The 27,019-nt window shown below is 36.7% G+C and overlaps 3 protein-coding genes across 3 annotated transcripts; 2 read left to right on the top strand and 1 right to left on the bottom strand.

The window, feature by feature from the left end:
- The first annotated feature begins 733 nt into the window (after positions 1-733).
- LOC21401912 (cytochrome P450 71A1) lies at positions 734-2,672 on the top strand. The gene is made up of 2 exons (XM_010104636.2): positions 734-1,667; positions 1,802-2,672. Exons 1-2 carry the CDS (start codon positions 738-740, stop codon positions 2,411-2,413), a joined length of 1,542 nt encoding a protein of 513 aa, XP_010102938.2. The 5' UTR covers positions 734-737; the 3' UTR covers positions 2,414-2,672.
- Positions 2,673-2,755: 83 nt separating this feature from the next.
- LOC21401910 (rhodanese-like domain-containing protein 11, chloroplastic) lies at positions 2,756-6,662 on the bottom strand. The gene is made up of 10 exons (XM_024169812.1): positions 6,406-6,662; positions 5,709-5,804; positions 5,487-5,594; positions 4,909-5,005; positions 4,645-4,684; positions 4,491-4,565; positions 3,849-3,936; positions 3,684-3,751; positions 3,432-3,504; positions 2,756-3,338 (listed from the first exon to the last, which is right to left on the bottom strand). The coding sequence occupies exons 1-10, from the start codon at positions 6,622-6,624 to the stop codon at positions 3,255-3,257; spliced, it is 948 nt and encodes a 315-aa protein (XP_024025580.1). The 5' UTR covers positions 6,625-6,662; the 3' UTR covers positions 2,756-3,254.
- Positions 6,663-14,441: 7,779 nt separating this feature from the next.
- Positions 14,442-16,628, top strand: LOC21401909 (cytochrome P450 71A9). The gene is made up of 2 exons (XM_010104633.2): positions 14,442-15,469; positions 15,865-16,628. Exons 1-2 carry the CDS (start codon positions 14,597-14,599, stop codon positions 16,477-16,479), a joined length of 1,488 nt encoding a protein of 495 aa, XP_010102935.2. The 5' UTR covers positions 14,442-14,596; the 3' UTR covers positions 16,480-16,628.
- Positions 16,629-27,019: the final 10,391 nt, after the last annotated feature.

Below are 27,019 nucleotides of genomic sequence, written 5' to 3'. Positions count from 1 at the left end.
AAACCAAGAATGGATCGACGAATTTAATAGATTAACTTTTAATTTTCAAGATGATCCTTCTGCTTCAAATTAAATTTTATTATTCTAATTTGTAAATATTTATTTACTTTATAATTTCTAATTTGTATAGTGCTATTGTAATCATGTATAGACTTTGTAAGTTCGTCAAATTTGTAATTCGTCCCACAATGATTGCACTCTTTTTTCCTTACCAAGTTTTTATCCCAATTGGGTTTTTCTTAGTAAGGTTTTTAACGAGACAATCATGAATTACAAATTTAAAAATCAAAGAATAAATAATTTTTTTTATATAGTTCATGTGTTCATTTCAAATTTCAAATTATAATATACACATTATAATTATACAAATACAATATAAAAATATAATATAAAAAAAATTTGAAAATTCGGGCAGCCGGTCGGGCATCGGGCAGTCCGATCGAGCACGGGCAGGCACCTCCTGCCCGAAGCCCGTCCATGGTAATTTTCGGGTCGGGTCGGGGAGCCCGAATTTTCGGGCAGTTCGGGTTTGGTACTCAGGTAAAAATTTAAACTTTTCGGTGATCATGGACGGCCCGTTCAAAGTTTCAACACTATGTTCAATGAGCCTAAAGTGACACCACCAAGGCTAGCTGCCAAGTTTGAAGATAAGATCTTGTCAGTGACGGTCTATAACATATAATTTGGCTTTTTATCAAGAAAGTGCTCCTTTAATATCAACCAGAAAAAAAAAAGGTATGTCATTAAGTATGGCTCTCCTTCAGTGGTTAAACGAACCGTCTTTGCTCTTCTTTGCCACAGTTTTCCTTGTAATTTTTCTCAACTTCATCTTCAGAAATAACCCAATTGTTAGAAACAGAAGAAGAGCATTGAATCTCCCACCAAGCCCTCCAAAACTTCCCATCATTGGAAACCTTCACCAGCTTGGAAACAACCCTCACGTCTCTCTCCAAAAATTGGCACAAAAATATGGTCCAATTATTTACTTACAACTTGGTCAAGTCCCAACTGTGATAGTTTCATCAGCTAGAGTAGCCAAAGAAGCATTGAAAACCCATGATCTGGCCTTGTCAAGCCGTCCGCAAATCTTCTCAGCCAAACATCTTTTCTACAACTGCACTGACATTGTTTTCTCCCCATATGGAGCTTATTGGAGGTACATTAGGAAGATATGCATACTTGAGCTGTTTAGTGCCAAAAGGGTTCAATCTTTTGGCTTCATTCGAGAAGAGGAAGTTGCTCATCTGGTGCGTCGGGTTTCGGAGTCTTATCCCGGCACAACCAATCTAAGCAAGATGCTTGGGTTGTATGCCAATGATGTTCTTTGCAGGGTGGCTTTCGGAAGGGATTTCTCAGGAGGTGGAGACTATGATAAGCAGGGATTCCAAAAGATGCTTGAAGAGTATCAAGAGTTGCTAGGAGGGCTCAGTGTTGGAGATTTCTTTCCTTCCATGGAGTTTGTGCACGCTTTGACGGGAACCAAATCGAGACTTGTCGCCACGTTTCATCGTTTTGATCAACTTTTCGATCAGATTGTGGCTGAACATGCCGATCCTGATAGAAAAAATGTTGAGCACAAGGACCTTGTTGATGTCTTGCTTGATATTCAGAAGAATGAGTCTGGGGACATTACTCTCACCATGGACAATGTCAAGGCTATCATATTGGTAAAGTTTTGATTGCGTTTTCACACAAACGAGACAAATCCCACTTGGCTTATTAGATTTTTTTTTTTGTTTTTTTGTTTTTGCATAAAATCTACCACTGAACGGTATCCAATATCCATTATTTCATTGTGCAGGACATGTTTGCTGCAGGGACCGATACAACATTCATAGTCCTTGATTGGGGAATGACAGAGCTCATTTTGAACCCTAAAGTTTTGGAAAAAGCACAAGCTGAAGTTAGAAGTGTTATGGGAGAGAGAAAAGTTGTTTTAGAGAGTGATCTGCCTCAACTCGACTACATGAAAGCAGTCATCAAAGAGACCTTCAGATTGCATCCTCCTGCTCCAGTTCTAGTCCCTAGAGAATCAATGGAACATGTTACTACGGATGGATACGATATTCCAGCGAAGACGAGAATCTTTGTCAATGCCTGGGCAATTGGGAGAGACCCGGAAAGTTGGGAAGATCCAGAAGCATTCAAACCAGAAAGATTTATGGGTAGTAGTATTGATTTCAAGGGACAGGATTTTGAGCTCATACCATTTGGAGCTGGTAGAAGAATCTGCCCTGCCATGACATTTGGAACGGCGAGTGTTGAGCTTGCTTTAGCTCAGCTTCTCCATAGCTTCGATTGGGAGCTTCCTCCTGGAGTTGCGGCTAAAGATTTGGACATGACTGAAGTTTTTGGCATCACAATGCACAGGAAAGCCAGTTTAATAGTCCTCGCCAAGCCACGCTTTCCATAAGCTAGAACAATTGAAATAAAACACAACTCGCTTGCATTCCAGTTATGTTCACCCCGGGCTGTTTCAATAAATATCAGTTATGTTCACCCCGGGCTGTTTCAATAAATATTGTTGCCATACTTGCCATAACATTGTCCCTGTTTTCTTTTTCATCCTTTCATGACAACTTGAGCATTATATTCCTCTTAAGGATATTAGCGTGTCAGTGTCCTGTAGCTTTTCAGAGTGATATGATCATGACAAAGAGGCATTTTCGTTCTCCGCCAACGAAAAAATGTGAAGGCCAAAAAAAAAATGAACGAAATGCAATTGTTTGATGGGGTTTTTCATGCAAGCAATGTTAAGAAGCTAGTATTTTGGAAATACATTGCCTTCGCTTCAAGTATAACTATGTACATAGCCTCATTCTGGAAATAGAGGAAGAAAATGCACTGATGACAATAAGAAAGTGTACTTCGCCATATTCCAACAAGAAGCCGTGAAATTAGCAGTAAAAAGAGAAGGCATAAAGGTGGAATACAATTACAAGTGGCTTCGTAGAACACGTGCATAACTTGGTACGACAAATCTAATCTAAAGAACTGATTGACTAATTACAAGAGAACTGCATTGAATAAACATTTCTGTGGCAATTGCAGGTTGCTAAAACTACATCGGCGTGCGGCTGAAATCATAGTTGATTGCATCAAAGATCAAAAAACATAATTAACAAGATGAAAGTTTAAAGAGAAAACTCGAGAGACCAAAATTGCAATACTCTGGAAAATTGTTCTGTTGCTAGAAATCTGCTACTTTAGAATTTTATCCCTCGATGACCACATTCCCACGCATCTGTGGAATCTCAATGCGATCTTAACTCTTGAATGTAACTACCTACTCGCTGAGCGCCAAGAAACAAAGCATCGGCAACAAGAAAGAGTCCAACCTTTGCAAAAAGAATCAAGCCTGATTTAAGTCTCTAAAAGGATGATTTAGAAGCAAGGACTTTTATCCATGAATAAGAGAGATAGATAATTACCAGACGCGCAGAGTACAGTAACCGGTAGCCCCAACCTTCCTTGGCAGCTTGAACTCTTTGTTGATCGGTCCAACTGAAAAAAAAAGGAGTCAACCATAGAATTAACTTGCCCACCAACTACTTTTTCTTTTACAACTGCAGACAGAGTCATTCATTACATTTCCAGCTAAAAACAGGGAAAAGAAAGTATATTGCTGTAAGTATTCATGATGCATGCCTAAAGGAAAACTGGGCAAAGACCAGAGTAGTTACCCAAGAAATTCTGAAACCCCACCAATACCAGCAAACTTAATTGGCTGGGGACCTTCTATGACAAGATCCTGCACCAGATTAATTTACAGAATTGAAAAATGAGAGTGGATGAAACTGTAGTAGGAAAGTCTAAATTCAAAACACTACACGGAAAAAATAGTACACCTCCTCTTCCGCAGCTTCTAGGCCCCCTTGAACCCAGAAAAGGTTTCTGTATCCAGCATTGTACAGTAGTTCACACGCAGCGAGGGATCTGCCCAGAAATTAAATTTTGTAAATAAGGAAATGATTTCATATTTGTTCTTCACATGGTTCAAATTACTAAAGAAGTACTTGGTAAGACTTAAAGTGAAAAGCTTGAGTTCTTTATCTAAGCTGAAAAATATACTAGTCTTAAAATGTTTGTATGAACTCATAATTCTAGTGGTACGAGAAACATGACTGAAATATTAGAAACGGCTAAAATAAAGAACCCACATAACTGAAAAACTTTGATGATAAAACTTCATCCCCCATTACTTACTCTTTCCTTACAGTTGATGGAATAACAGGTCACAACTTCATCTAGGAATCCCCATCATGTTGAAATATTAGAATTTACTAACATGATATTCATACATTGCATTGGGAAATTAACTGCCTACTTAGTTACTTAAATCCAATTTGGATTAATTTCCAATGTCTATTGGACATATCAATAATATCAAAGGGTCTCCATCAGTTTAAATATAATTTATAGTCAGATTTCGCCATTTTCAAATGAAATGAAAATAAAACTGAAGAAACAATTTGAACAAAAAAGCTCACCTCAATCCCTTCTGACATGCCACTATAAGATCTGTATCTTTTGGGAACTTCTCTTCAACTTTTGACAAGAACTGGCTGTTGGAAAAAGAAATAAATAAATATCAATTTGATACAATACTAATAAACCACAAGAATTCTATGGTTTCTCACTAACCTATCATACGACAAAGTAGGCGTACCGCTCCACCAGCCCCCTACACAATAGTCATCTCTGGTTAAGAGTTAAGACAAAAATGAAAACACGCATAAGAAACTAAAAACTTGATAATGAGTTCAAAGGAATAACATAGCAAGCTTGGTTAAATTACGCATCATGAACTCATTACTGAATTACAGAGTCAATAGCTATCCATTATATTTGTTGCAAAAAAAAAAAAAAAAAAAGTGTGACTTCTTTAGTAGTAATGTGGAGCAATACCCATCACAAAACTTGTGACCTTCCTGGAAACTGTGCCTGAATCCAATCTGTTATCGACTTCAAATATGGGAATCCAGGTTGAGCCTTTAACCCATGCCTATAGAACAGGGAAAGCCAATAAGGAAACTGGCAAATGAAAGTACTATAATCCTCTGTAGTGTATTCAACAAAGAAAGAAATAAGAGGAAAGATTGAACATTTCAGTTAACACTACATCAGAAATCTAGAGCTCAACCCCTCGAGGAGAGTTGACATCCATCTCGACCCCAGCTCAATCTTGACCCCTAGAGGTCCTCATCTTGAACAATTTTGACACTAATCCATTTAATTGTCCTGGTCAGATCCCATTGTCTTGAGGTGCATTATTTCGATCTCCGTCAAATAATGATTTTCTTGTTGTGGTACATTGTCATGTTTAGACCCTTTGTTAAAATCCCCAAAAACCATATATAACTTCCTTAGCAAAATAACAACAATCACTCAAAAGAACTACACAATTAAGCTCTTTGATCTCCAACAAATTTGAACTACGAACGTGGCAATGTATTCAAAGAGAAATATAATTGAGATTTTTCCACCTTTTTGCGTTCTGTAGATGGGCGAACATCAAGCAAAGTTTTGTTAGAAAGTTGAATTGCATACCCAGCTTGGCTTGGTGTTAGGACTTTAACTTTTTCATCTCTGACCTACACAAAAAACAGAGCAAATTAGAAACTTAAATTCAAAAGCACTACAAATGAAGTTATATCCAACCCATTAAGGCAATTAAGGTAAAAAGTCAGTTGATGGAGTAAAAATACCAAAGCTTCCCATCTCTTCCTAGCAGCAGCCATATCCTTGGCTTGTTTCAACTCGTAATCTTCATTGTCAGCTTGCATTCGAATGCCAACCCCTCGCTGAATTAGAACAAAGAACAACCCAGATTAGATTTCTCAAAAAAAAAAAAAAAAAAAAAAAAAAAAAAAAGAAGAAGAAGTTTAATTAATGATAAACAAACAAAAGTAACCATAATTTTCTCCATTTGCGACTAAAAGTAGCATTTTTTATCAGTTCAGCCCACACTTCCAATCATGATTCGTGATTCGCTACAGTATTTTCTCTCACAAAAAATTTACGTAAATCAAACATAGTTTGAATCACATAGTTTGAATCCTCCAACCAAACGTCTCGTAATCTTTCCTTTTTATGTTTTTCCTCTGCATTGTCCGAAAGCCATGGAAACGAAAACTCATGAATATAAAATGATAATTGTTTACTTAACCCACGAAAATTCTGAGAACAACCCAACTTAGATTTTTCAAAATTGAACAAGTTAAATTAATGATAAACAAACAAATTAATCATAATTATGTACATTGGCTACTGAAGCAGCTTTTTTTATCAGTTCAGCTCACACAAAAAAAAAATTCGTATTTTTTTTTCTCTGTATTATTTCCGAAAGCCATGAAAACGAAAACCCAGAAATTAGAACTTAACAAAAGAGGAGAATTTGCATACAAAATGGTGGGTTCGAGAGAGAGAAGAAAGCTGCGAATCAGTGCTTCTGAAATGTGATGGTTTAGGGAGGAAGTGAGTGATTCTTCTTAGTTCCTGAAAATTAAAGCGCGAATTGGATAGACTATTGAGAGAAGGAAGTCCCAGAGCCTCCATTGGAACACCTCCGACGAGAGAATGGAGTTCTCTTGTTCGAGTGGGAAAAATGCTTATCCAGAACATAGGTATGTTCCGGACAAAAGTTAAACCCACGTTTCATAATTACGAAGGAACGAGGAAAAAAATTGCTTAAGGCCGCGTTAAACATCATTATTAATAAAAGATAGCCTTCAGTGGGTGGGTCTCATATAGAGCTGAAAATTCAGGCCGCCCGGCCCGGGCCCGGCAGCCCAAAAGGGTAGTTCGGGTCGGCCCGGCTTGGCCCTAAATAATTTTATATAAGCTCAGTCCGGCTTTAAGGCCCGACGGGCCGAGGGGCGGGCCGGGCTATTTCAGGTCGGGCCGGCCCGAATCGGCCCGGCTCGAGCATGATTTATAAAATATTAAAAAAATATAATAAAATTTATAATAAATAGTGGATATTGTAAAATTTTAATGAAATAAGACTTTATTTATGTATTTATAACTACCTCATTAAAAACCTTACCAAAAAAAATTCATTGGGATAAAACCTTGGTAAGAAAAAAAGAGTGCAGTATTATTTTTACAGTTACAATTTATATTAAGAAACAAAAATATCTAACTACCTGCTACACTACTCTCCGCATCAGAAGCGACATCTTCAATGTTTAAGTTTTGAAATTGATTCATTAAATCGTTGTCTTTGGCTGTGTGTTGCATTCGCAAAGAAGCATTTTCCCAATCTTTTAGACATATTAGCACCTCAACTATTTCTGGAGTCAACGAAGTCCTTCGTTCTTCAATTATCCTCCCAGCTGTGCTAAAGGCAGACTCTGAAGACACTGTTGATACTGGAATAGTCAAGATATCACGTGCTAATATTGAAAGTATTGGAAATCTAACACCTTGTAGCCTCCATCATGCCAAAATTTTGAAATTGTCATCATTATCAGCACCATCTATCACCGAGAATTATGTCTCAAGGTATCTGTTGAGCTCCCTATATTGTGTCGTCGTTGGTGTTGATGGTGGTGGCATGACACTTGGAGTCACAGTTGATGATGAACTAGAGCCACCACGATGAGAAGATATAAAATTCTAAAACTTCTTTTTTGAGCGGGCCGGCTAATCTTGTTGCGTTTGTTGAGTTCTCAAGTTACCAAACTTGTTCTTGTAAATTGCATAAATCTCAAATAACTTCTCACATGTGTTAACAACCTGTGAAGTATAATCTATATCCAACTGGCCACCGATTGAGAAAGAACATTTCCAAGACCGGATAATTTTACTCTAGGATCCAAAATAATTGCTAAACAATACAACAGAGGAATTTCATACCAATATTTCCTAAACTTTACTTCCATTTTTTCTACTATCGGTTTAAATAACATATCATTTCTATACGTTTCAAATAAGTCTGTAATCTCACAAATTTGATGCAACACTAATGGAGAAGTATGATAATAAATACCAGATAATAAAACAGTAGAATCATAAAAAACCTCCAAAAAATACACAAATTGTTCGCAAATAAACCAATCATTTTTCTGCAACATTGTTTTGCCCATTTTTGTATTGAAAAAAATAGTGATAATATTTTTATATGGTAAAGTACTCTTCAACATCATATATGTTGAATTCCACCTAACAGGCATGTCAAGACCAAACTTTCTAGGCTTCATACCTTCTGCTTTACAATACCTCTTAAACTCAGCAATACGGGGGTTTGAATTATGAATCCAAGAAATGGCATTTCGAATATTATCAATTGTAGAACTTACCATATGCATACCTAATTTGACAATGAGGTTAATTATATGGCATGCACACCTTTGATAAAGTAAAACTCCACCACTATACGAGTTTATAAGTCCCTCCAACATTGATATCGCCCTTGCATTAGCTGTAGCATTATCTAAGGTGATAGAGATAATGCGGTCTCGTATACCAAAATCTTGAATAACACTAACAAGTCTCTCAACAATATTGTCAGCATTATGTGAACAATCAATAAGTCTAAAACCAATAATTCTTTTTTGCATATTCCATTTAGAGTCTAAATAATGTGCAACTACGCTCAAATAATCTTGATTCGCCCTACCACTCCAAATATCAGAGGTTAATGCAATTGAAAATTTTAATGCACCTATTTCAGCTATTAATGCAAGACGCATTTTCTCATAGTATGTAATCATATCACTCCCAGTAGTAGTTCTAGAAACTTTTTGAAATTGAGGACAATATGCACATTGAATATGCGCTTCATAATGTGAGTTATCACCAAGGTTAATAGGTAAATCTAAAGCAGAAATAAATCGACATAAAGATTCCCTAGCAACTTGAGGATTATAGGACCAAGTACTTACCGAACCATCCGGGTTTAATTGAAGTTGAGTTTGTGTAGGCTCCGTCCTGGCTTGATGTAGTCTAGCGCATTTAACTCCGTGATCTCTCAAGTGTCGAGTTCCACTCATAGAATTTGCTGTCAAAACTTTTTTACAATATATACATGTAGCTAATTTTATTTTCTTACCTCCGGCGTCAATTTTCTCTTGTGTAGTGAAGTATTTCCAACATTCTGCACGTTGTCTCGAATGTTTTGTTGTCGTTGATGATGTTGAACCACTCATCCACTCCATAGTAGTCAACACCATCAAGACCATACCTATACATATTTGGTTCCATTTCCTATTGAAGTAGAGACTAGAGTACAGATTAGAGAATCACAAACCTTTTTTTTTTTTTGAACAAAAATGAAAATAGTAGTCAACACCATCAAGACCATACCTATACATATTTGGTTCCATTTCCTATTGAAGTAGAGACTAGAGTACAGATTAGAGAATCACAAACCTTTTTTTTTTTTTGAACAAAAATGAAATAACAAAATTGAGAGAAGTAATGAGTGAGAATTGAGAGTTGAGAAAAAATTAGAGGATGAGAAGAGAATAGAGAGAGTGAAAATTGTGTTGTGTGAAAAAAATAGATTAATAGAGGGAGTATTTATAGACAAGATTTAAAAATTTTAAAGGGAGAAAAACAAATGAAAAAAAAAAAAAATTTGGCAGAGGGCTGCAAGCTGCAGCCCTCTGCCAAGCTATTAGACTCACTGCCTCACAGCAGTGAGTCAGCCCACCCAATGGTAATATTACCATTGGGTAGGCTTGGCTTTGGACCCTTGGCCTAAAAAAATAAAATAAAAAATAAAAAATAAAAAAATTTGGTAGAGGGCTGCAACCTGCAGCCCTCTGCCAAGAAGGCCATTACCCATTAGACTCACTGCCTCACGGCAGTGAGTCAGCCCACCCAACGGTAATATTACCGTTGGGCAGGGCTTGGCCTTGGGCCCTTGGGCCTTAGCCCAAAAAAAAAAAAAATTTGCAAAGGGCTGCAGCCTGCAGCCCTCTGCCAAGAAGGCTATGAGTCAGCCCACCCAACGGTAATATTACCGTTGGGCAGGCTTGGCCTTGGGCTAAAAGACCCAAAAAAGAAATAAAAAAAAATTTGGGCAGCCCTTGGGCCGAAAGACCCAAAAAAAAAAAAATTCCGGGCTATTTGGGCTCTCCGGGCAGGGCTCGGGCCGCCTGCGGGCTTGGAATTATGGCCCAGCCCGGCCCTACACTAGGGCCGGGCCGGGCTCAGGCTTGTACGGATTCGTGCCGGGCCAGGCCGGGCCCACATTAACAGGCTTCGGGCCGCCCCGTCTGGCCCGGCCCAAATTTTCAGTACTGGTCTCATACTAGACTCACTTTTTATTATTTATTCTCAAAAAAAATAAAATATTTGATGAGAATCTTTACTGTGAAGCAGGATATTGTTATGTAAATAAGAAGCGTAGTTTGTTATAATTGGATTAATTTTTTAATGGTTAAATTTGTGTACGTTTAAAAAATTTATAACTCATAGCACAAAATTAATTCTATTAAAAAATAATTTAACGATAGAGCTAAAAGATCAGAAAGACCAATTCAGACTCAGCGACCCAAATTGAAACTTCAGACTTGCCAATTAAAATAGCAGCCAGCCCAGCCCGATCAGACTTTTGAGCTTAAAGTATAAGTCTAGTCTGAAGGCTTTAATAAATCAGGTTAATAATAACGGATTTCAAATTGCCTGTTTTATCCGGTCAAAATTTATATATCCAATGCTTAAAACATAGTTCCTACTCCTATTTATGACCTTATCGATTAGATGAACACACATTTTTTTTCCTACATTTATTGTGTGAACGTTTTATAGTCGTTTTTGAGTTTGATGCATTGATATTTTCTGTCGTTTTCTTGTTTTTGGCGTTTTGCCTAGCCTTGTTCATTCACATGACAGAATTGATTACATATCGAAATCAAGGCTTTCCTTTTCCTTTTTGCCTTTTTGATGAAAGTCTTCCTTTATAGAAGATAATAATATATATATATATATATATATTTTTTTTTTTTTATGTTAATCCAATAAATAATTTCTGAACTTTACCTATAATCATATTTCGGTTTCCAAATTTTTAAGACCTTCTAAACTTTATTTCGAATTATCAGTATGTTCAACTTTAACTCTTTAATTAGTTACTTGAATGTTGGAAGAAAGATATAAAAATATACGAGAGATATTAACAGAAAATAACACTTTGTGGACAGATCATAAGAATATCTTATTTATTCTGTCTTCTTTTTAACATTAAATTAATGAATGAAATGAAAACAAACTGATAAACCGAAGTTGAGTCTGACAATGCTTAGGGATCAAAGTGGTATTGGAATAAAGATAAGGAATTAAGCGTGTGACCGACCTTTTGTTTTCCTGTGCCGACGAGCTAGCTATGTCCATATTTTCCCAATAGCGTCATTGACCTTGCTACTTTGTCCTGTTTTTTTCGCTGATTTGAGTTTAGAATTCGAGTTTTGCTACAGTAAAAAGTTCTTAGAAACAGTCACATCTAACTTTTTTACTACAGTAAAAAGTTCTCACACAACATCACATCTCAACTCGAATTAAAAACTCGAATTAACGAACCGAACGTGCACGTCCTCAGTTGGTGGGCAAATCAGATTGACAGATTCTCTTCTCTTCATAAACTACAATACATTTTGTCGTGATTAAGTTAGAATTTTCCTTGGGAGTACTATTGATTGAGTTGGAATTCAGTTTGCTATAAAAATCAAAACTATATATATATATATATATATATGCTATGACGTGCAAGTTTCATCAAACAGGTCAACATATACAATATGAACACAAATGAGTTTTATGTTCATAAGTTTGCATAAAAAATCTGATAATTTAAATTTTATAAGAGAAACTACTGTAACAAAAAAAATTTACAGTAGCTTCAACTTATGAAGCAAACGCTTAAAAAAATATGTGCAATCCTGCGTGAGAAAAAAAAAGTGTACGTATATACATGTGTACTTGTGCGCATATATAGTATATCGTGAGGTTATAAGTTGAACAGATCATTCCCTTTCAGTATGAACACATTTGTGAAGAGTTCGTGAAAAATGCACAATGTAAACATGGTCGACGTGCGAAGGATTAGGGATGATTAGTTTGCCATCTCTATCGAAGATCTAAATCCAGCTTTTCTCCCACTTGTGCTTATTTGACTTTTGTAACTCACCAAGTGGGTTTGTCTATTTCTCTGCAGACATACAATCGCTCTTTTATATAATTAGTGGCTGAACCCCTCTTTTAGATAAACGGTTAATTTTTTTTGAGGAAAATGATTTTTTTTTTCAGTGTTGTGACTCTATTATGAATAAGGTAAGGAAATACATATTTTAGTACGTGTAATAAATATTGGTGCGTGGAATAAATATTATATATATATATATATATCGAATTTGGTCAAATTCAATACAAGTGAAGTTCGGAGGTCATACAAAAACTCACGAGTTTCTATACTTTAGTATTTTGATTCAAAAATTTAAATCTATTCTATGCATTATTGGTTATTTTAGAGTTTTTTTTTTTAAAAAATTTATATGTAAAAACTCGATGTCCGAAGAAAGATTTCCTCATATTTTGTAAGATTTACGCAAATTTTTTTTTTTTTTTTTTTTTGAAAAAGTTAAGATGTTGAAATTTGTATGAATATCGATATTTTAATCATTCTTACTATATATTATTCGGTAAATGATGTCTGATCACTAAGGTCGTTTGTGCGGCTTCCTCTAGCCGGGCTTGTGACTTGATGAGGAAGAGACGTACGAAAAGGAAGATAGAAACTTGATACGAAAAAGAAGATAGAGGATAGAAAGAGACGTACGGAAAAGAGAGGAAGGATGAGGTATGTACGGAGAGTAAAAGTGCCAAAATAAAGTGTAAACTTGGAACTTAATGAAAAAATTTACAAACCAATTCCATTTACTCAACCCTATTGTGAAATAATAGTTGCATGCATAATCAAACAGTAATTTCAGCTCTAATTTCACAATAAAGTGTAGTAATTTCAGACCTAATTTCACAATAAAGTGTATAAATCGAATCCCTCACGTTAAAAAAAAAAAAAAAACATCGTTATATATTAATTACCTCAGCTACAAGTCACATCCAGAACTCAAATGTTATAAACGTGCATTTATAAAAGAGTCCCTACAAGCCTAATCATTTAACCAAAACCCTAGGAAAAAAGTATGAATTGGCATTAAAAAAAAATCTCCAAATCAAGGCCAAGAAAAAAAAGTATGAATTGACATAAAAAAATCTCCAAATCAAGGCCAAGAAAAAAAACTACGAATTGTCATAAAAAAAATCTCCAAATCAAGGCCAAGAAAAATCATGAAAGAAGATGAAGGAAAGGATGACAAAAAAAAAAAAAAAAACGTTTGTCTTGTTCTTTTGTGCGAAATTGTTCAACACCCCACCGCAAGTGGTGCCGACCATGCACGAATGACAAGTAGACTAAAGTGTTGTTTGGTATAAGAGTTTTAAATCCGGAATTATGATTTTGATTCAAAATCAGTGTTTATTATAAAAAATAAAAAGTAGTTTTGATTTGACTCACTCAAAATCAGTGTTTGATTAGGATGGTTTTGATTCAAAGTTTGAACTCTGATGTAATGTTTTAAACCATGAATCACTCATGATTCTAAAACCATTCCCATTGGTTCTAGGTAGTTCAAACCTCTGATTTTGGTTCTGGTTTTAAAACCATGATTTGGACACAAAATTATGAATTATAGTTATGGTTCTAAAATCAAAACTAGAATTACCTTAATTTAAATCATCATACTAAACGAATCTTAAAACCAAACTTGCACAAGTGGAACACAAATAGCACTGGCAGTAAAATATACGTATTTTCTGGTGTGAAATTTGGTTTCTTCTGAGGAGATAAGGATCACAAATTGAATTTGATCACTTCCACTTTTTATATATTCGATCCCACCATGTGTCCCAATATATCCATATATATGTATATTGCTGGATTAGGCATTGACTCAAAGGCTTCAAATTGACAAAGTTCAAAGCTGATGATTTAAGTTTAAAAATTGTGCCGACTGGATTTAGTCAAGTGACTAAATGGTGGCCAAATAAAATGAATTGTCACAAATTAGCTAATTCTTAACTACAAGTTTTTTGGGACCACAGTTCGTTCTTAAAGTTTATATAAGGGGGCTTGGAGAAAGGGTTTAAGCATCTCTTTCTCACTCTTCAAAGAGAATTCTCATAATGTGAGAGAAATTTAATTTCTCCAGTTTTCTTTTTTTTTTGTGAGATGTTCCTCCAATTTACATGAGAGAGTGGTTCTTATTGTTCTCTCCATATAATTTAGAGAGACGGTTATAATTCCTATTTTCATAGTAAAATCTTTCTACACTTATTCTGTAGTTTATAATATGTCTCCTTTAGAGATTTTTCACGTAAAATACTGTTTGTCTATATTATTTTTATTTTTACTCATTTATTATTTTACAACCAGATTTGCAGATATATATACACATGATATGCATGTTACAAGAAGCTCAAAAAACAAGCTGATCATATCATTTTACCAATATCTTTTATTAGCTAGTAAATTATAGGTGTCTTTACTTCCATATTCTTGAGCAATTTCAACTCGATTTCTCGTATTGCCATGATTCAGTTCCTCTTCATATTCATTTCTCTCACTCCCATTTTCTCAAGATTAATAATGTCCTTCAGAAGAAAAAAGAGAAAAGTTCAAGCCAAAAAATACCCTCCTGGTCCCAGGAAGCTACCTCTCATAGGAAACCTTCACCAACTGGGGAACTTGCCCCATCGATCCTTAGAACAACTTTCCGAAAAATACGGACCAATCATGTTCTTACAGCTTGGATCAATCCCAACCCTTGTCATATGCTCAGCCGATTCGGCCAAAGAGATCTTCAAAACTCATGATGTCGTCTTCTCAGGAAGGCCTGTTTTGTATGCTGCGAAAAAGTTCAGTTATAACTGCGCTTCTGTGTCTTTCGCTCCTTATGGTGAGTACTGGCGTGAGATTAGGAAGATCATGATCTTGGAACTTCTTAGTGCAAAGAGGGTTAAGACTTTTCAAGCTGTTAGAGATGAAGAGGTTGCTGTACTTCTCCAAATCGTTGCTCGTAATTCTTCGGTTAATCTCAGCGAACTCGCGCTTTCTTTCTCGAATAACATCATTTGTCGAGTGGCTTTTGGTAAGAAATTCGAAAATGGGAATACTAGATTTCTTGAGATGCTTCATGAGACGCAGGGTTTGCTTGGAGGCTTCTGCATGGCAGACTTTTTCCCATGGCTGGGTTGGCTCAACAAGTTGAATGGTCTTGAAATGAGGCTAGAGAAGTGTTTTAGGGAATTGGACAACTTTTATGACAAAGTAATCGAAGAGCATCTTGATCCTAAAAGGCCTAAGGCTGAGCATGAAGATGTTGTTGATGTTTTGCTTCAAGTTCAGAGGGATCCAAGCCAAGCCATAACAATCAACAATGACCAAATCAAGGGTGTTCTCACTGTATGTATCCTCATTTTGATCCTTTTACGTACTCTTATTTGCTTCCTAATAGAACCATATTTACGACAAAATCACTACTAATATCACCAAAGTCACGTAGTTTTACAATCAAATTAGAACAAGGACATTTAAGGGTAAAAACAGATTTATCTCTGATCATACTATGCAACGCTTTTTCAAGTGTTAGATACGGTTCATAGAAGTTTCGACCATTGAAATTTTTATTATTGAATCTTACTTGATAAAAATAGCTCAAATTTGTTAATCTATAATCCGATACACACATGTTGTGCACGGTATAATAAAAAAAGAAAATGGCTGTAACCATAGTCTTGACCAAAATTTTAATATTTCTATGAAAAGTAATTAGTCAAATTTTTATTTTGAATATCCAGGACATATTCATTGCAGGGAGTGACACAACTGCAACCGCACTAGTGTGGATAATGGCTGACCTAATTAAGAATCCATCAGTCATGAAAAGAGCACAAGAAGAAGTGAGAGAAGTTTCCAAGGGAAAAGGGAAGGTTTTAGAACGAGACCTCTCCAAACTCAACTACCTAAAATTGGTAATAAAAGAAGGGTTGAGACTTCACCCTCCGGCCCCATTACTAGTTCCAAGAGAAACCACACAAAGTTGCATAATAGAAGGCTGCCAAGTCCCTCCCAAAACAAGGGTCTTTGTCAATGCAAAAGTCATCGGTAGGGACCCGAAATACTGGGAGGATCCGAATGAGTTTCGACCCGAGAGGTTCTTGGATAGCTCGGTGGATTTCAAAGGCCAAAACTACTTTGAGTTGTTACCATTTGGCGCTGGAAGGAGGGGATGTCCTGGGATCAACTTTGGAGTGGTATTGATTGAGCTTGCGCTGGCAAATCTCTTGTGTCGTTTTGATTGGCAGCTGCCTCATGGAGTGAAGAGAGAAGATTTGGATATGGAAGAAGCATTTGGGCTTACCATGCACAAGAAGATTCCTCTATGCTTAGATGCTACAATAGTAGATCTTTGAGACTTGAGTAATCCTATGGATTTTCCAGAAAGAGCCGAGGCTTGTTGAATAAAATACAAGTTAATCTTTGTTTCCGAATGTTATTATAGAGTAAATTTTGGGTTCGAGTAATCTCTAATTAGACTGATCATAAGAATCAAATTTTAGTAAAGCACTAAAGACTACTTATTAAATAGACAATATCTTTATCAAAATTAGTTAAATTGTCATATTATTTATTTATATTAATATGATCATGGTTTAATTTTTTATTTCTTATTTGATCTTAGGGTTAAACCTGTACATTTTAGAGTATAAGAAGGAGAGATGAGAAGAATAATTAGGCTTTATAAGGGCATTAGACTTCTATCTTAAAAGGCCAACCTATTTTAACATTAACACACCCCTATAAGATAGTGTTTGTTAGATCGGCCTAACTCCTTTGAACAGTGGGTTATGATACCATTTTAGAGTTTAAAAAGAGATATGATAAGAAAATTTAGGGAGAGTAATTGGACTTGATAAGGCATCAAACTTCCATATTAAAAAGAGCCTAATATTATAAGGCACTATGCATTATACTTTGTACATGAGTCTGGACTTTTACCCTTTATTCTTGATAAATGTCCTTTTGTTAATATAATTATTTAACTAAAAGGGTTATGAATCAAGAGTAAAGAGTAAAAATTCTAACCTATGCACTTTTAAGGGATATTTCTCAATATTACTCTATTAAAAAGTCAACATGTTAAGTAAAGTGGCCCAATATCCTTATTTAAGTGTGATAATATTTGTATTTAGATGATGTGGGATGAATATTTTACCCTTAACAATACATAGATATGGTTGAAACTCCGTAAAAAAAGATGCAGTTGAAACCAGTGCATTATGTTTTTTTTTTTTTTTTTTTTATACTCATCACTCAATGCTAAAGTAGCACAAGTGACGACAATAAAGTAATAAACAGTTAAAACCCATGACTTTGTATATTATTAGTTTAGTACGCGTATTGAGTTGTAATTGAAGTTTGTATGAATTAAAATATGAATAATAGTATATAAGGACAAAATTATAATATAAAATATAGAGTTTAAATACAGGAAGAAAAGGAATATATGTTGATAGTAATTTAAGTCAACAGGTTAATTTAATCATAGAAATACATGAAACATTTTCAAATTTTAAAATAACAAAATTAAAAAACAAGGAGTTGAAACCTAAAAGGAAAAGGGGAAAAAAACTTACGTCTTTGTTTTTTTCCTGAAAAACAAAAAACAAAAAACAAAAAAAAAAACATTTCGTTTTAGACTACCATAGAATGAACATAAATTATGAGATAACAAGACAAAAAAGGAATGGAGTTGAAACTTAAAAATGAAAAGAAAAAAGAGAGTAAAGCAAACTCACTATTTTGAACTACTAAGGATGAACAATGGTCAAATATTTACTCTTTTCTATATTTAGCATTTACGATAAGGATTTACGATTTCAGATTTCAGATTTAGGATTTAACACAGGATTTAAGATTTAACGATTCCTCCGACAACTTTTTTTAAACTATGCTGGTGTTGGTGCGTTCTTCTCTTGCTTACAGATACGAACTCTAAGGATGCTACGGTTGCTACGGTTAAGGTTTCAGTCCTTACCTGGTGCAATGGCTACAACACATACCTTGTTCCTTCTGATAAGTCCCGGAAAAGGGATTCCCTTTCTCGAAGCACGGCTATGAAAAACAAAATAAAGAAATGATAAAAGGGTTAGAAGGGAGGAGGAGGAGGAGGAGGAGGATGCTGATGGTGAATGTTGACGGTGAAAATTCATCAATAAAAATATTAACAAGTTTTAAAACGGTTTGCGCCAGTTTTAATGATCAAAATTACGGTTAAAAATAATTAAAAAGTAAGAACGCACAAAAATTATAGTGGTTCACTCTTAATTCAAGAGTTACGTCTACTGTGGAGAGGAGAGAGTTCACTATTTTTCAGAAAATTACACACTCGAATTGCTCTCAATGTGACCTAGGGGTCTTTCGACCTACAATCTCTTATTTATATCCTTGACCATCGTCCCTGCTGGTTCCATATTTTATTCGGGGATGTTTTCATTAATCTTTTGTGATAGTTTCTCAAAAGATAGAGATTACAATCAATCAAAATGGTTTTATTATTTAAATTTTGTATATTTGAATTACAAATAGCAAATCTCGGAGTAAATCTCGCATCTCTCTCGACTTGTGAATACTCAACTTTATAAGCGCTCCCAGAACCATCTTCGCCTACAATTGTTGGTGCGGTCAACCTCATGTCATCCTTTGCATCTCCACAAAGTGGTCGACCTCCTAAGTATGCCACTCCCTTAACTAGCGGTCTATTCTTAACAAAATTGTCATCCGACGCGGCGACTAGGGCTAAGCTGTCCTTGATCAATTAATGCTCTTATTTATGGCATGTGCCTCATTCAGAAGAATTCAACACTTTTATTATAGTTAGGATTAGGATTTGTGATCTGGAAGTTCTAGTAAATTGCCTTATACAAGTTCTAGTAAATTGCCTTATCACGACCCCAATGATAGGACCATGATTATTGAGATTTAATTTAAAATTTAACTTAATTAAACTGGAATGTTTAACAAAAATCACAAAAATAAATACATAAATCTCAATAAAGTTTGCTCCAGAGACTTTCTTTTAGAAATAATATTTAAAACAGTCCATAAAGTCTAAAGAAAATAATACAACTCTGGGACAATGTCGACTAATACAGTTTAAATACAGAAATACAGTACATCTCATAATTAAAACTGTAAATCTGAAACAAACGTACCGATCTGAATCTCCCGCCTTCAATCCATTGGCATCCACTTGTCACGCTGTAAATCTAAACCGCTAACTCTGGATGAGGGGTTTAAAACAATAAAAGCATAATAAAAGTGTGCGGAATGCCCAGTAGGATATAATTTTTATAAAATATTATAAATAAAAATACTCACGGCCCGAAGATATACACCCGGAACCGATCATACAATTTTATAAAACATTATAAATAAAGGTACTCACAGTCTGAAGACATACACCCGGAACCAATCATACAATTTTATAAAACATTATAAATAAAGGTACTCACGGTCCGAAGACATACACCCGGAACCGATCATCTTTTAAAAAAAATGAAAAGAAATACTCACATAGTAGTAGCAAAATATCTGTATAATGAAAATATGCAGAGTCATAAGTCATAGCACCACTAAGCAAGAAGTGGTAAAATATTTGTCTAATGAAAATGTGTAGAGTCATAACACCACTGATTAAGAAGTGAATCCGTATGGGTTTTGGGTCTTGCCCCCAAGGATACGATTCACATATCCCGATCTCTGAGGCCACATTGTGTTTTATCATTTCTTAAACTATTTCATTTTAAGAAATGATACTTTCAAAAAAATCTCATTTCTAAAAATCATTAGAAAGTCAATAGCATTATTCATGCTATTCTTTTAAAATCATTTTCTTTCAACATGTTTTGTTCTAAAACAATTTCATTGGTAAAAGACATTTAAAGTACGGCTAATAAGGATAGACAAAAATATTCTACCTCTTGGCAATTTAATCTACAGATAACTTTACGTTATCCAACCGTCTATTCTTGAAGCTCTATGGCTCGCTCTGAACCTCAACTCGATTCACCTCGATCTGCGTGCTCAATTCGGTAGACTTACAACATAGTCGAATTGGTGCAAACGGAAGTCACCATTGCATCCAGCACGTCGAACCGAGTTAGGATATGGTCTCAGATCTTTGATCAGATGTCGGGAACCTCAAGAACTGAGACACGTCAGAATCCGACCACCGGCGGCGGCGGAGGTTGCCGGAGCATATTTTCGCGACGGACTTGGGTCCTACCCTCACTAAATCAACCATTCTGAGTTCAATGGTGCCATCAATTTTACCAAATTCGGCCTCTATCTACTCTGATCAAACCCAAAAATATCGGCAAAATCCGGCGACTTGGTTCTCGATTCTCCGACTGTGGAATCTCAAAATTGGTTAAGGGCCAAAATCGTGATGATCTAACGGTTCGATCATCGGAACCAGCCTACAACACGACAACGGCGGCGGTGAGCTCAAATCTCCGGCAATTGGCGGTGGAACCTCAAATTTATGTTGGGGCTTTTGCTCAACATCCCGTTCTGAGTCTATCGAGCCCAACAGTGTCACTCACGACGGTCGGAAAGGCATAGTTCAGTGAGGGGCGACGGCGGCCAAATTTCATAGCTCCGGCGGGAATCGAGCTGTGAAAAAAGATGGGTTTTTTTCATCTCTTCGAACTAAGTCGATAGGGACCTGAATCACTCCGATCGGAGGTCAGACGGCAAAGTTACGACGATGAGAAGTTTTGGTCGTTTTCAAAAATTTGGCCGGCGATTGCAGCTGATTCCAGCAGAGCTAGAAGTCGTGTGACAGGTCAATGTGCTCGGCTCGTCGAGAGCTCTCTGATGGTGTAGGCAGTGTCACGAAACGACACCGGAATCTCACCGGTGGTAGGTGGCCGGCATGGAGAGAGAGAGAGAGAGTAAACGTCAGAGAGAGAGAGGAGAGAAAAAGGAAAAAGAAGAGAGATTAAGAGAAAAGAAGAAAGAACAAGGAAAAAGAAGAAAGAAAATAGAAAAAAAAAAAAAAAGGAAAATAGACTTGGACCTTATGTACAAATTTGATAATTAGACTTTAAAGCTCAATTTAAATAGAGTATGGAATGATTCATTATTCTTATTCTAAAAAATTAGCTACCGACACTTAAAATTGTTCGATGGATAGTAATGTTAATTTTAAAAGAATCATTTTTAAAAGGAAAAGTCATTTACGTGATAATTACAATTGATAATCTTTCACTAATCTCATATTAATTAACACTAATCACTAAATTTGATTAATTAATCACAATTTATTTAACTGAATATTACACTTATATAATGTTATTTATTAATAACCGGTGATATAATCTTAATTTAGTGCTCTTTTACTTAAGCTGTATTTTGATAAGAACAATTATTCCAATTGTGGCGGTTATAAAGTGTCGCATTGCAATCTACAACTTGTTTGTTATGATACTTTCACAATTAAAATGGAAGCGGACAATGTCGAATTACTTGCATGCATTTAGTGTTTTTTCGATAAGAACTGTTAAAACAAATGACAGAGAATTTGACCGCCGGAAATCTAACCAGAAAATTCAAGAACATAAAACCATCATAACACATCACAAGAGAAAGCTTTCCAGAACTCAAGTTTATTGAACCAATCAAGAACAGAATACAGCCACCAATTTCCCCTGAGAATTCCCGAGAAACAAACACCTTTCTCGCCTCTCTCAATCACTCTCTAGAACCCAGTGAATAGAGAAGACCATTTTTGTACTCAGAGGAAAAGAAACAAGAATTGTCCAGAATGAAGTCAAGTTCTCAATTCTCTATGCACGACTATATACAGTTTTGATCTTATCCTTAAGGCAATTACAAAACTACCCCTCTGTTCTTTCACACTAAGACCGACTAAAGAATTCAACAAATTCTTCCATGTGTCTTCATCCAATTGATCTCAACTCAATTGACTTGGATTCACCTGTTGCAACAAATCTCCACCTTGAATCTCAGTCAATTACAGTTTCAGTTCTGAACACCTCTTACTAAGAGGTCCTTTGTATTGCCTTCACCTTTACCAAGTCTAAGCAATGATTAAACTTAGTAATTGGCAACACCTTTGTGAGCATATATGCAGGATTATGCTCAGTTGTAATCTTCTTAAACTCCACTATCTTATGTGCTACAACATCTCTAATGAAATGCAACCTGATGTCAATGTGCTTTGTCCTTTCATGGAACATCTGATTCTTTGAAAGACAAATGGCTGATTGACTATCACACCAAACAGTAGTAGTTACTTCCTTGCTTTCTAACTCAGAAACAATTCCCTTGACCCATATAGCTTCTTTAATTCCTTCTGTCAAAGCTATATATTCAGCTTCTGTAGTAGAGAGAGCAACTATTGACTGAAGACTAACTTTCCAACTAATTACATTTCCATACAAAGTAAAAATGTAACCAGTTAATGATCTCCTTTTGTCAATATCACCAGCAAAGTCTGCATCAACATACCCTGCAATTCCAGATCTGCTGACTCAGAATCTTCATATACCAAGCCAACATTCTGTGTTCCTTTAAGATATCTGAGCACCCATTTGATTGCCTGCCAATGCCCTTTTCCTGGGTTAGCCATAAACCTGCTCACCATGCTTGCTGCATAAGCCAATTCCGTCTTGAACAAACCATTGCATACATCAAACTTCCAGTCACACTTGAGTATGGCACACTACTCATGTATCTCTCCTTTTCCTCAGTGCTAGGACATGAAGAAACTGACAATCTAAAATGTCCAGCTAAAGGAGTACCAACTGATTTGGTCTCAGTCATACCAAATCTACTCAGGATTTTCCTCACATACCCTTCTTGTGTTAAGAACAGCCGTCTGTTGTCTTTTTCTCTGTGAATGTCCATTTCTAAGATCCTTTGAGCACCACCAAGATCCTTCATTTCAAATTCTGAATTCAGCAACTGTTTAAGATCCTTGATAGCTCTTGAATCTCTTGATGCAATCAGCATATCATCTACGTAGAGCAGAAGATAAACAAAATCACCACTAGTAAGCCTTTTATAGTAGACACAGCTGTCAAACTTACTCCTTAAGAATCCATTCTCGAGCATAAACGTATTAAAACGTTTATACCACTGCCTAGGAGACTGTTTAAGTCCATATAGTGACTTCTTTAGTAGACACACATGATGCTCCTTTCCTAGTACTTCAAACCCCATAAGTTGCTTCATGTAGATCCTTTCTTCAAGCTCCCCATGTAAAAATGTTGTTTTTACATCCATTTGTTCCAAACACAAACTATACTTCGCAACTAAAGCAAGTAAAATTCTAATTGAGGAGTGTTTTACTACTGGTGAGAAAATCTCATTAAAATCTTCTCCTTCTTTCTGAGTAAAACCTTTTGCTACTAATCTTGCTTTGAATCTGGCTTTTTCAACACCAGGGATACCAGGCTTCTTTTTGTGCACCCATTTGCTACCTACAATTCTTTGATTCGGTGGCTTTTCAACTAAAATCCATGTCTGATTCTTATCAAGTGAGGATAATTCCTCTTTCATGGCATTGATCCAGTGCAGCTTATCATCGCTATTAATAGCTTCCTGATAAGTGTTTGGCTCCACTCCTATGCCATCAATGTCACCTGTCAGAGCATAGGCTATTATGTCCGCATAGCCATATCTCTGAAGTGGCCTTATGGTTCTCTTTGTTCTATCTCTGGTGAGTCTGTAATCCACTAATCCCTGATCATGTTCTGGCACTGTAGTTGGTGCTGTAGGTTGCTACTGGCCAGCCTCATCCTCATCTTCACCTTCTTCTTTTGTTGGCTCCACCTCCAAATGAACTTCCTCTGCCTCTGATGAAGCTTCTTCTGAATAATCAACATCCTGACTAGCTTCATTTACCATATCTTCCTCGAAGAAAGTGACATCCCTACTGACAATTGCTTTAGAGCCTTTTTTATCAGTGATCCAGACCCTATAACCTTTCACTCCTTCAGGGTAGCCTAAGAAAATTCCCTTATTAGCTCTAGGCTCCAGCTTTCCTTCATTTACATGAACATAGGCTGGGCAGCCAAAAATTCTTAAGTTCTCATAAATTGCAGGCTTCCCTGACCAAACCTCATCAGGTAATTTGAAGCCAATTGCTGTTGAAGGACATTTGTTGATGAGGTAGCCAGCAGTCATTACTGCTTATGCCCAAAAGGTCTTAGGCAGTTTTGCTTTTGACAGCATACACCTGACTCGTTCTAACACAGTCTTATTCATCCTCTCAGCCAATCCATTTTGCTGAGGGGTCTTTTGACTGTCTTGTGCCATGATCCTTGCAATACTCAGTAAACTCACCATCTAGATACTCAAGACCATTATCAGTCCGCAGCCTCTTAATCTTCTTGCTTGTCTGGTTCTCAATCAGTGTCTTCCATTGCTTGAATGTCTTGGAGGCCTGATTCTTATTTTTCAGCAAGTAGATCCAAACCTTCCTAGAGTAACCATCTATGAAGGTTATGAAATATCTGTGTCCTCCTAGTGATGTTGTTCTAGCAGGCCCCCAAATGTCTGAATGGATATAATCTACTGTCTACTTTGTTGTATGCTTAGCTGGTGTAAATTTGACTCTGTGCTTCTTGCCAAACACACAATGTTCATAGAACCCAAGATTTTCTAGCTGCCCTTCTCCTAATAGCCCCTGTTTTTTTAATTCATGCAATCCTCTCTCACTGACATGGCCTAATCTTAGATGCCATAATCTAGTAATGTTCAACTCTTTACCAGTTACTACATTAGACTGATTTGTGAGAGTGGTTCCATGTAAAGTATAAAGACCATTCTTTTTGCTTCCCTTCATCAAGACCAAAGATCCTAGCTCTCATGATCTTAATGACTCCACCTTCTCCTTTGAAACTGCAACCAATCTGGTCCAGGATTCCAAGAGAAATCAGATTCCTTTTTAGCTCTGGGACGTGTCTGACTTCATTCAAGGTTTTAACTGAGCCATCTTGCATCCTTATTCTGACTGTGCCAATCCCCACAACAGAACATGCCATGTTATTCCCTATAAGCACCTTTCCCCCCTCTGATTTCCTTGTAAGCATCAAACCAATGCCTGTTTGGAGTCATGTGGAAGGAACAACCTGAGTCCAAGATCCATTCCTCCATGTTGCCTTCAGTTGAAACTAGAAGAACATCTGCACTTTCATAGCCTTCATCATCAGAAGCAACAGCTGCATCACCAGATTCTGCACCCTTAGCCTTAAGTTTCTTCTTTCTTTCTGGACAATCTCTCTTGAAATAGCCTTCTTGATGGCAATGATAACAAGCTCTTTTATTCTTGGACTTTGATCTGCCTTTTTTCTTGTTCTTGAAATCCCTCTTATCACTTTTTCCTCTAACAGATAATCCTTCACCAGAATTGTTGTCCTTCTCCTCTGATTTCTTTGCGAGTTCCTTAGAAATCAAGGCTGATTGGACCTCTTCCAGTGTCAGAGTTTCTCTCCCATAGATCATTGTATCTCTTAGATTTTCATAAGTATTTGGTAGAGACCGTAATAAAAGAAGTGTCTGGTCTTTTCCATACGCCATCTTGAAGGTGTAGAGCCTTTGCTTCAGGTAAAGACGATTTGCCAGAGACTTGGTCATATAAAGGCTCTCCAATTTCAGCCAAATCGCAGCAGCTGATTTCTCCTTTGAAACTTCCCTGAGCACTTTGTCTCCAAGACTCAAGATTAGGAGACTGTGGGCCTTCACGAGAATTTCCTTCTTTTCCTTTTCTGACATTGTTGATGGAAGATTGTTTTCCCCCATTAATGCCTCATCTAAACTCTGTTGAACTAGCAACGCTCTCATCTTCAATCTCCACAGCCCAAAGTCATTCTTGCCATTAAATTTCTCAATGTCGAACTTCGTAATCGCCATCTTGAGGAGGCTCTGATACCAGTTTGTTAAAACAAATGACAAAGAATTTGACCACCGGAAATCTAACCAGAAAATTCAAGAACATAAAACCATCATAACACATCACAAGAGAAAGCTTTCTAGAACTGAAGTTTATTGAACCAATCAAGAACAGAATACAGCCACCAATTTCCCCTGAGAATTCCCGCGAAACAAACACCTTTCTCGCCTCTCTCAATCACTCTCTAGAACCCAGTAAATAGAGAAGACCCTTTTTGTACTCAGAGGAAAAGAAGAGAAAATTTGATAAAAGAAACCGGAGAAAATTAAAATTTGAGGAAATAGGTCAGTTTTTTTTTATAACAAAAAAATGATGACATGTATCTTACGTGGCAAAAAATGGGTCCTATTAGTCCTAGGTCATTTTTAAAAATCTCATTTCCTCACAAAACCGACTGGTGCTGGAACTTCGGGTCGGCGGGCCGCCCGAAGCCCGAATTTTTTCGGGCTCGGGCGGGCCGGCCCAATTCCCGCCCGTCCAAGCAAGAAATTCGGGTTCGGGCTCGGGCAGCCCGGATTTGACATGTCCACCCTTGCCCGCCGCCGTCTAACCACCGTATACCGCCGTCCGCCGGGATTTTTTTGCATTTTTCCGACCAAGCCCGAACTGCCCGACCCGAAAATTGCCCGAAAATGGGGTGTGCCCGAATTGCCCGACCCGAAGCCCGAATTTTTGAATTTTGCCCGAATTTTTCCCACCTGCCCGACTTGCCCGACCCGCCCGAGGTGCCTGAATTACCCGAATACCCGAAAACGGCTAGGTTTTTGAATTTTTACCGGAATTTGGCCCGAAAACCCGAGTTGCCCGAGTTGCCCGAACTGCCCGAACTGCCCGAATTGCCCGATTTGCCCGAAAACGGCTAGTTTTTTTAATTTTGCCCGAAAACCCGAGCTGCCCGAGTTTGCCCGACTGCCCGAACCCGAATTTCAAAAAACTAGCCGTTTTATCCCGTTTTTTTTGAAAAAAAA

The sequence above is a fragment of the Morus notabilis genome, unplaced genomic scaffold (assembly GCF_000414095.1).
Source record: "Morus notabilis unplaced genomic scaffold, ASM41409v2 Scaffold333, whole genome shotgun sequence".
Taxonomy (NCBI): Eukaryota; Viridiplantae; Streptophyta; class Magnoliopsida; order Rosales; family Moraceae; genus Morus; species Morus notabilis.
This window is presented reverse-complemented; position numbering and strand designations above follow the sequence as displayed.